Below are 11653 nucleotides of genomic sequence, written 5' to 3'. Positions count from 1 at the left end.
TTGCCTACAAGGAGCAGCCCGGTTTAACCCTCTCCAGGATGAATCTGTTTGTTTTCTTAGCAGTCCATGGTACCCTCAGCACTCTTCTCCAACACCAAAGCTCAAAAGCATCAATTCTCCTTCTATCCTCCCTGGTCATTGTCCAGCTCTCTGATGCATAACAAGTGATTGCAAAGACCATGGCCTGTACCAGAAGCAGTCTCCTGCACTATTTTAGGATTTGAAAATTTTCCTAGTCTTCATAAATACACACTGTATGTTATTCTTATTAGGGTAAATGTTTTCTGCAAATCGGTTGATATATGCTGATTTTACTCTCGATGAGAATTTATCTCACAGGAATGAGAGACATACTCCTGAGACAGACATACACATACAACTTTATGCCTCTTACACAATAACTCATTGCCCTTGAGTTGGAACCAACTCATAGATAACCCTCGGGTGGTTTTTCTGGAGTCTTGTAAATTGCACAAGATATCGTTCCTCTTTTTCCCAAGGAAGTACTGATGGATTTAAAACTGCCAGGGAGGTGCCACATTTGGGTTAGCAGCAAAACTCCCTAAAGACTACACCACCAGAGCTCCCTGCCTTTTCACTCAAATCACAAAATAATATACAATATATAGGGTAATCAGGAAACTAGTTCAGCACCACGAAACTAGAACCAGGGGACATATCAAAATAATTTGAGAGGCAGTGTTTTAGGAAAAATATAGACATAGGGCTGTGGTGGTGGTGGTGATTTCCTTTGAGTCAAGCACGACTCATAGCTACCCTGTGAACAAAGGCCTAAAGCTCCTCTACAACTATTGATGTTTATCAAAGTTCATAGAGTTTCCGGAGGCATGTTGTTTAGGAAGTGGCTACCACTTCTGCAGTCATACAAAATCTGATTACAGTTTTTTAGTGGTGAACTAGTTTCTTGGTTACATTGTGTGTGTGTGTGTGTGTGTGTGTGTGTGAGATTAATTATTCTTACTAATTTTTACTGTGATTTGAATGAAAGTTTACAGATGATAGTGGTTTTTCATTCATGCACATTTTGTTTTATAACTTTAGCTAATGGGATTAATTATGGTGCTTGATCAGCCATTTAATATATATAGGTTTTCCTTTCATCCAAAGTAGTACATGTTTATTACCCATGTTTTGCTCCCCTTTCCCTCCCTTTTCATCCCTTGTAACTTTCTGAGATTGATTTGATCTGTGTGTGAACTTTTCCTTAGCTTTTTATAATAGTGGACTTAAACTAGAATTACTCTTTTGTGACTGATTAAGTTACTCAGCATCATTTCCTCTAGATTCACCCATATTATACATCCATGTTGAGGATTCTTTATTGTACTTTAGTGTTACATAAACTCCATTATGTGAATAGAGTAAGAACCATAGTTGCTTGAACCACCCAATGGTTGATTGATGGCCACTTGGGTTGTTTACGTCTTTTTCCTGTTGTCAGTGATACCATAGTAAGCATAGGTATGGTATGCTTATGTCAGTTTTTGTCACAGCTTTTATTTTTTAAGGACATATACCTGATAGGGGGATTGCTGAATCAAATATTATTTCCATTTTCAATCTTGTAAGGAAGCACCAGAGTGCTTTTCATAGTAGTTGCACCATTTTACAGTCTCATGGTCCATGCAGAAGTTCTCTTACCACATCCTCACCAGCATTTGTTTGCTGTCCTGTTGTACTTTGATGGGGTGAAATGATATCTCATTATTTGGATTTGCATCTCTCTAATAACTAATGCTGCTGTTGTGTATCGCCATACCTTTTCAATCTATACAAAGAACAGATCATCTGGGAGACTGGGCTCTATGAGGAAGAATGTGGCATCAGGATTGGAGAAAGACTTACCAACATCTTGCGTTATGCAAATGACACAGCCTTGCTTGCTGAAACTGAGGAAGACCTGAGGCATTTGCTGCAGAAGGTCAAGGACTGAAACCTTAAATATGGATTGAAACGCAACATCAAAACAAAGATTCTCACCACTGGGCCGATTGGCAACATCATGATAGACAGTGAAGAGATTGAGATTGTTAACAGCTTCAGGTGGCTTGGCTCTATAAGCAACACTCTTGGTACCAGCAGCCAGGAAATCAAAAGACAATTTACATTGGGGAAATCTACTGTCAAGTACCATGCCAGAGTACTAAAGAGTAACAGCGTCAGTTTGTATAGAGACTAAGATGTGCCTGATTCAGACCATCATCTTCACATCAGAAAGCTAGGTAAGGACATGGGATGATGGAAGGAGAATTGATGCAGATGAGCTGTGGTGCTGGAGAAGAGTATTGAATATACTATGGACTGCTATGAGAACAAACAGGTTGATCATGGAGAGGGTGAAACCATGCTGTTCCTTGGAGGCAAGGATTCTGAAGCTTTGTCTGACATACTTTGGGCATGCTACATGTAGGGATCAACCAGTCCTTGAAGAGGGACATCATGCTAGGGAGGGTGGAGGGACAGCTCAGGAGAAGATGACCCTAGATGAGATGTATTGACTCGAGTCTGGGTTAATGGGGGTGTGTCGGAGGCGATAAGGTTGGCTCATGGTAGACCAGGGTTCAGATCTGTTGTATGTGCGGTTGCTATGAGTCACAAGCGACTTGACTACACTTAACAACAATAACGAATGATAGGGAGCTTTGGAAGCCTACTGGCAAAAAGCTGGGCTGCAGTCCCAAAGGCATGAGGTTCAAGGCCACCAGCTGCTTCATGGGAGAAAGAGGGGCAGTCTCCTTCCGTATGATTAACTGCCTCTGAAAACCCGCTGGTGGGTCAGCTATGGATCAGTTCTGACTCAAGGGAGCCCTAATGTCATATGAGGGAGTTCGTAAGGTATTAAGGTGTTGTACTGCTTGTCCCAAAGGCCATACCTGTCTGACAATTTCAGTCCACTGGCAGCTCCTCGGGAGAAGGATGGACAATCTCCTCTCATGTCATTTTCAGCCTTGGAAACCAGTGGAGGGTCAGCTATAAAAATCAGTTCCAAATCAACAGCAATGAATTGAGTTGAATAGTTAATGATCTGAGCATTTCTTCATGTGTTAGGCATCTGAATGTCTTTGGTAAAGTTTAATCAGTATCCTCTGTCCATTTTTTTAATTGGGTACTTGCCTTTTTCTTGTTGATGTTGGAGTGTTCTATACATTTTAGACATGTATCTTTGCTGAAAATCGCCACCCCACCCACCCCCAGTCTGTAGTTTCTCTCTGCCCTTAGAAAAGTGTTTTAATACACACAGGAATACAATTCTTTTTTGTTTAGTTGGTTGGGGTTTTTTTTGTTTGTTTTAGGAATACAATTCTTAGAAGGTCCCAATCATCTATCATTTATTATTGTACATTTTCATTTGTATATCTTAGTCTTATTACAGAGCTCCTCCATTTACCTACATTTTTTCTGTGATGAACTTTATAGTTTTAGTGCACCTAGATTCTTAAAACTCAGTGCTCCAAAGTCTAAGACCTGTTTATTATTTACCTCAGCAGAATCACTGCCTACCCTTGTCAGCAGTAGGGGCTCCTTCAGCAGTAGAGTACTGTTTGTATACTATACTCTCTCTCATTGCCTTCAAATGGAATGGACTCATAGCTGAATCCATTGGCTCTCAGAGGCTGTAAATTGCATGAGAGTAGATTGACCCTTGGAGTATCTGATGAATTCAAACAGCCTGCCTTTTTAGGATCTTAGCTAAAAGCAGAGAATACCAGAAAGACATGGTTTTATTGATTATGGGAAGGCATTTGACTGTGTAAATGTTAAGAAAATACAGCTAACTTTAGAAAGAAAGGGAATTCAAGGGAGCTCTGGTGGCCTAGTGGCAAGAAGCTGCATTACAATCCCAGAGGTGCATCGTTCAAATCCACCAGATGTTTCGCTGGAGAAGGAAGGACAATCTCCTTCTGTACCAGTCAGATCTGATTTGACAGTACACACACACAAAAAAGAAAGGGAGGATGGAAGGATTGGGCTCATGCAACACCTAAACCTACATCAAAAAGCAGACAAATAGTAAAAGATAACACTGCATGGTTTAAAATCAGGAAAGGAGTATGTCAGGATTGCATCCTTTCTCCATACCTGAGCAAATCATTTGAGAAGCTAGGATATATTAAAGAAGAATGTAAGGTTGCTCTGGTGGCCTAGTGGCAAGAAGCTGCACTGCAATCCCAGAGGTACACAGTTCGAATCCACCAGATGCTTTGCTGGAGGAGAGACAATCTCTTCCTGTACCGGTCAGATCTGATTTGATGGTACATGCACAAAAGTAATAAAATAAAAATTAAAACAAAAGAAGAAGAACGTAACATCAAGATTGGAGGAAGTCTCCTCAGTCATTTACATTATGCAGATGACACAAGCTTGCTTGCAGAAAGTGTGAAAGCGTCTTAACGCACTTACTCCAGAAAATCGAAGACCGTAGCTGTTAATATGGGTTACACCTCAGCATCAAGAATAAAGAAAGCTTCATTACTGGACCATTAGGCAACATCATGATAGATGGAGAAAAGATTGAAGTTGTCAATAATTTCATTTTACTTGGATCCATAACCGACATTGGTAGCAGCACTCAAGAAATCAAAAGATTGGGAAAATCCACTGTCAAGGACCTCGCCAAAGTACCAAAGAATAAGAATGTTTGTTTAAAGACTAAGGTGGCACCTCAGCCAGCTTCAGTGCACATTTCCTTAAGACATCAGCCCCATTTCCCTTACACTGTCTTAGGTTATTTCTGTGGTGGTTCTGTTTTGTGTTGTTATTTTAAAATAATGTTTAACTGTGTAGGAGATGAGAACTTTTCAAACAGAAAATCTCCCACAAACCATACTAACACATAAAATACATGACCTCCATTTGTGTTGCAATAAAATTTCATACTAAAAAAAAAATTTTGCCATTTTAGGCATTATATTTAAACATCCAAAGGATAGACCGGCATATTAAATGAAAAACCTATAACTCATAATATGAGAGATACTTATACTCCATAAAGGTTTTATCTAAATCTTGGTCTTGCATTCAGCCAGCCAGTTGCTTTAAGGGAAATTTCCTCTTCCTTTCTCTCCACTGTTCAGTCTGTTCAAACAAACTTCTCTTTTCTCTTATCACTACTGAATATCTAAGTTCCAGGTGTCAGATAGATCTTGGCTGAAAGCAGAGAATATCAGAAAGACGTTTACCTCTGTTTTATTGACTATGCAAAGGCCATTCAACTGAGTGGATCATGAAAAATGATGAGTAACATTATAAAAAACAGGAATTCCAGAAGAAAGAAAAAATAAGACTAAGGTGGGCCTGACTCAAGCCATGTATTTTCTTTCATTTGCTTTCTATTCATATGAAAATTGGAAATTTTCATAAAGTTGGAAAAATAATTGATGCTTTTGAATCGTGTTGGTGGAGAAAAGTATCAAATGTACCATGGACTACATAAGAACAAATAAATCTGTTTTAAAGGAAGTATAACCAGGTTGCTCTTTAGAGGCAAAGGATGGTGACATTTCATCTCACTTAATTTGGGCGTTTCTTTTTTTCTGGAGAATACAATCCTTGGAGAGAAAGATTCTGGAAAAAGTAGAGGGTCGAAGACCCACACCAAGATGGATTGAGATGGTGACTACCACATTCTGAGGATGGCACAGATGTTTCGATCTGTTCACAGGGTTGCTCCGAGTGGTGTGGAATCAACAGCATTTAATAATAACTGTGCCTTTGTCTGGGAGTCCCTACACTAGAAAGTCCCATGACTGTGTCACTCCCGTCTTCCCATCTGAGTTCATATCTGCTCTCCAGAAGCGGTCTCCATTTCTTGTCTCTAAAGGGAAGTAATCAGATCACTTTGTAGAATTGTTGTAGCAATTAAATGAGGGAAATGACATCGTATACTTGGTCTATTGTCAGCATGTAGTGTTCAGAATACTACAGCTACCATCATCTCTTTTTATTAGGCTATTCGGTAATTTTGCAGTTAATATCTATGTTTCTGGCCGGTTAGGTTGTTTCATGCATGCATCTATCACAAATTACGCTGCTGTGAACCTACTTGTACAAGACACATTTTTCATATTTCATTTTTACCTTGGAATAGATTTCCGCAGAAAATTAATGTATTAACAAATAAAAGGATGTTTCAGATTTTAATTACAGATTTTTGTCAGCAGAGTTTAATACAGTATTTGAAATTGTGTTGCTATAGTTATTTGACTTCATATTCTTGTTGCTTGATCTTATGCTAGCAAGATGTGTGACCACATTAAAATTTCCATCTTATCCCTTCTAACACTGTGTTCTTTCAGGCTAATGCCTTGAAAATAACAGCAACTGTGCCCAGGAGAAATATTAAGTAACTCAGGTCATCATACATTTTTTTTCTTTATTCCCCCCACTGCTACTAAACCAATCTTTGTTCTCATGTCCAATGTGCATTAACACCTAGGATCTCCCTTTGATGGTTGCTAGGTATACATTTCTTTTAAAATGCAAAGGAAATGGTCTTTTTCAATCTGAAATGGACTCAGGAAAGACCAAACCTGAAAAACACTTCAGAAATCTTTGAGTCTATATCTTGTTTTGTAGAGGTGATCCAAGTATGAGTTCTTAATAAGACCAGTGATGTGGTCAACATCACACAGTCAGTTGTGGGACTCAGGTCAGAGCTCTGTGTCCAGATCAGCCAAAATTCTTTTCCCTCTCTCGCACTGTCTCCAGTCAATTAACAAGTACTTTAGGAGCTTATCAGTCTTCACTTCTTAAGGCGGTGCTCCTAAAAGAGCTGGTTTTTGGTTTGCTTCTTAGTCTATCTCAGCACTAACTGTTCTAAGGAGTGAGGAACAAACAAGAGTGAGAAGTCTTTCAAAATAGGAGGTGAACAAATTCTGCGTATGTTTGTGAGCAGATAAGCAGTTCCTGTCGTCCTGTAGGAGGCTTCTTCCTGGGGACAGAATCAGAGAGTCAGGAAAGTAAAAAAAAGAAAATATCCAGCAGCTTGATGGCTTGAATGTTTGCTCACGTTTCCTGTAATCCTGAACTCCAGGTAAAATGGAAATCTGGTGGTTTTTTTGTTTCTTTTGTGTTTTTGGTTTTTTCATGTTGAGCAAGTAAAAGGATAGAATATATCAACACTGATCTCCCAGCCTTTGGCCTCATCCCTTCAGCTAAGCCAGAGGATCTTTCTAAGAATGCATATAATTTATTCCCTGCCTTCAGCCCTCCTGTAACACCTTACTGTGGTTAGCAAGACACAAAAAAAACTTTGATGAACTGCCGTCACTTTCTCACTTCCATCCCCACTCCACAAGAAATTATTCCTAACTCTGGCCTTCACACCTTTACATTATGCCGACCTCTCATCACTTGTTTACATGTTTGTTTTCCTTACTGGACTCAAAGTTCTTGAGAAACGGGGACTATGACATTTTTTATCTCTGTTCCTGCCCAGATGTTTTATTAAAAAACTAATTAGGACAATTACAAAATCTTTTACTTCAAAATTAGTTGCATATTCATTCTTTATGTGGCAAGTCTCAGATATTTTCTGACCCGACACAAATAAGGTGTGTAGAACTTATAGGAAGAAAGTCTGGACATAGCGCACAAGTGCTGTGGGAGATAGCAAATTGCATTCTCAGAGTTGTTGCAAAGCTGAGGATTTCAACAAAGCTGCCTCTGAAGAGGAACAACAGCTTGAACAAAATGTCAGCCATTTCATGCTTTTCTGGTTACTGAGACAGCAAACATCCTGACAGAAAAACGATTGTATATGAAGTGTATTGGACTTCACACATGAATGACTTATTGATGGGGAAAGTGGAGTTGTCTGCCTTGTATATTGCTTTGACCACAATACCTAGTTCTTTCTGGATGAAGGAAGGTGCTTTGCTTAAAGGAACAGTGAAAAAAATTTTCACTTAGAAAAAATACATTGCAATATTAAAATTTGAAGAGAAGTTTTGTCTAATACCAACAACCTTACCAAAAAAATGTTATTCTTTTTTCATTATGTTACAGGCCATTTCCTTCCTCTTGTATACAGTTTTACAGTTATACTTGAAATTTATATGAATATTATTTTATATTTTCTCTTTTTTGCTTAAAAGCATGCATAAATGTTTTTCTATTTGATATTTTTAGTATCTCTAGGAGCTGCTTAATAATACCTACCAGTTACTGAGAAGCTGCTGTGACCTAGGCATATGCTAAGCATTCTCTCAGTAATTTTCACAACAGCCACAGCAGGGAGGTTTTATTTCCACTGCTTTCACACCAGGAAGTGGGCACAGAAAGGTTCAGTGGCCAGAGACACCACATCTGAGTGACATACAAGTTTAGTCAAACCTGAAGACTCCACTGTTTCCACTCCACAGTCCTGTCTCCTACATAAGAAATCATAAGATTCCAATTAAGCTATAACTTACTAAGCCATGCATTGTCCATGTTTGACCTTTGGATTGTTTTTAGCTGAGTTCTTTTACCTTTGCTACGCAGGCAACACTCTTGGCACCAGCATCCAAGAAATTAAAAGACATATTGCAATGGGAAAGTCTGCTGGTAGGGACCGCTCCAAAGTACTGAAGAGCAGTGGTGTCACTCTGGAATCTAAAGAGCCCCTGATATAGGCCATGGTCTTTATAGTCACTTACTGTGCATCAGAGAGCTGGACAATGACTAAGGAGGATAAAAGGAGAATTGATTCCTTTGAGCTGTGGTGCTGGAGAAGAGTATTGAATGTACCATGGACTGCTAAGAAAACTAACAGGTTCATCCTGAAGAGGGTTAAACCAGGCTGCTCCTTAGAGGCAAGGATTCTGAGGCTTCATCTGACCTACTTTGAACATGTTGCAAGAAGGGACTAGTCCTTGGAGAAGGACGTCATGCTTGGGAGGATGAAGGGACAGTGCAAGAGGGGAAGACGCTGTATGAGGTGGATTGATTCAGTGACTGAAGTAATGGGGTGGACGTTTTGGAGACAGTGAGATTGGTACAGTATAGAGCAGAGCTTAGGGCTGTTGTACATAGGGTCGCTATGAGTCACAAGCGACTTGATGGCACATAACAACAACAACCACACCCGGGCAACAGCTAATCTGAACATTATTTTAATGAATATACTTTTCGCTATACATACATACATACATACATACATACATACATACATATATACATACATACATGTATACATTAGGGGGGAAATGATATGCCTCTATTTTTGCATGTTGGCTTACAACTCTTGTCTATGCTATATACACATTTTACATGCAATTTTACTATTTTTTCCAAATGACATGTTATTTTCAGTGACTATTAATCATACCTTAAATATTTTAAATGCTGCTTCTTTCTCTCTCTTCTTTAATGTTTAAATGTTGGGATTTGAGAATAACCTGTTCTTTGTAATTTTTTTTTAAATCCCTTTACCTTAATATTTGGTGTTTTTGTCTATCTAGTTGGATATGGTAACTTTTGACTCCCTATTAGAAAGGCAAAGGGTTTTTCCTTGGATAGAAACCTATCTTTTGTAATAATGATTGGCCAAGAGCCAGATTAGAAAAAGATGTCCATTCCTGTAGGCATTTGACTGTTGATGCACATTTTTTCTTTTTAATTTGATTTCTGAGAACACATGTTTTGTCTTTGTAGGTCTGGGACCTGCGCCAAAACAAGTTAACCTACACCATGAGAGGCCATGCAGATTCAGTGACTGGTCTGAGTTTAAGTTCTGAAGGCTCTTATCTCTTGTCCAATGCAATGGACAATACAGGTAGCTTTGGAGCAGAATTCTGTCTAATAGCCAATGTCTAACCTAATGAAAATTGATGTTAGATTTGCCAGGACAAATGAAGTCCATGGAAAGAATTAAGGACAACTCTCAGGTTTCTGTGTGGTCAATTAGAAGAACACCATGTAATAAGAAAAGCTTTAGACTCTGTGATCAAGAAGTAAAAGATTCTAGACCAACTTTGAGCAACTTTTCATACAGCATTTCTTTTTTCAGGGCACTAGTTTTTATACTGATAAAATAAGACTACTGAACTTTACCTGTAAGACACTTTTCACCTCTGGTATGCTGATTCATAGTCCAAGGCTATAGACTCACACGAAACTCTTGCTGATCTGTATATTGAGAAGCATGACTGGATATGCCGTCCACTGCAATAATAGGGTACATTTTTAGAAAGCAACAAATTTAGATGATCAGAAGACTTACTGGTATCTCAGGTGTGTCTGTTTTGCCAGTATGCCTTCTGTCCCCTTTTCAAAAACATTGGTATTAAAAGGTCATTGTAGCCACAGGGTTGCACAGTTTGATGAGTGGAGGGAGAGGGGGAAGGATCCAGGAGAAAAGACAGGGTAATTATGGACAAGGTCCAGTGGTGATTCATTTTATAAAATATAATGTGTGAGAATGATTGTATGAAACAATGTGAATGAAGCATATTGTGAAACAGTATATATGAGCTTTATAACCAAACCAATAAAAAAAACAAAAAACAACAGCAGCATAAAAGAGGTCATTATTAAAATATCTCAACATTATGGATTTACACGTCATGCACATTCTTTGACTTTCATTGGTTTTGAGTTGTAGGGTGGGAAGATGAGTTTACAATAGCAAAAGAGGAAAGGAACATATTTGTGGGAATGCATGCTTAATATTGGGTACTATGGTGACCTGGTGGTAAAGAGCTGTGCTGCCAACCCAAAGCCATGTGGTTCAAATTCACCAGTGACTCCATGGGAGAAATATGAGCAGACTCTTCCTGTACTTTACAGCCTCTGAAAAGTCACTGGAGGTTCAGCTGTGAGTTGGTTCCAACTCATTGGCACATAACAGTAAATGCTTAATATGCCTGTCTGACCTCAAAGGTTGATGTTTATGTTTTGGTTTAAGTCTTTTTCCCTCAAATAAAACAGTACTCAAATTCCACAGTAGGTGTAACTTATTATAGCTGTACCATCTGCTTACAGCTGATGTTTATATATATTTCTTGCTTTCAGTAGATTTACCATTGACTGATTCTAGTATTGTTCACAATGAGAAAGATAGTATTACATAAATTATTATTAAAATAGTAGAAGAATGATTTTTTTGTTACGATTACATAATAAAGTGATAAATTCTTTTTCTTTATTACTGTGCAGCCTTTTAGATCCTTTCATATGCATCCCATTTGACCCTTAAACTACTCTTTTTTTTAATGAAAAACCACTGACATTCTCCCCATTTTAGCAAGGAAAAATCGAGACAAAAAGAATGTCACTGCTTACCTGAGGTCACTGATATGTATAACAGACCTGGAACCTGTGCTCTTTAAGCTATTAATGCAAAATTAGAAAAAGACCCTGCTAAAGTTGGGTCTTTATAGATAGGTTGTCAGTGGTATTTAGATTGTCATATTGAAGCACTGCAAAATATCACAATCAACTTTCTCCCACTTTGGATCGCTAGCAATATGTTTGACTTTCCCCTTCCTACTCCTTTGTTTTTTCTCTGTACCTTCTGTATTAATAGAATTTGGATCTTTTTAATTCATACTAGAAAAAGGAAAGAACCTTACCTGATAGCAAGTAACTCACATGCCACTTTGGACCTTCTTCATCCATGAAGCAGCATTTGTCATCAATGACTACTTTA

General features: G+C 38.5%; 1 protein-coding gene across 1 annotated transcript in view; it reads left to right on the top strand.

Moving 5' to 3' along the window:
• The window catches only part of SNRNP40 (small nuclear ribonucleoprotein 40kDa (U5)), a 57806-nt gene that overhangs the window by 37307 nt on the left and 8846 nt on the right, over positions 1-11653 (top strand). Inside the window, exon 6 of the mRNA XM_006894939.1 lies at positions 9658-9778. Coding sequence (XP_006895001.1) covers positions 9658-9778 — 121 coding nt within the window. The remainder of the gene's footprint in view (positions 1-9657; positions 9779-11653) is intronic.

This window comes from Elephantulus edwardii, unplaced genomic scaffold (genome assembly GCF_000299155.1).
Source record: "Elephantulus edwardii isolate Elephantulus edwardi_28Jun2011 unplaced genomic scaffold, EleEdw1.0 scaffold00152, whole genome shotgun sequence".
NCBI classification, from domain to species: Eukaryota; Metazoa; Chordata; class Mammalia; order Macroscelidea; family Macroscelididae; genus Elephantulus; species Elephantulus edwardii.
This window is presented reverse-complemented; position numbering and strand designations above follow the sequence as displayed.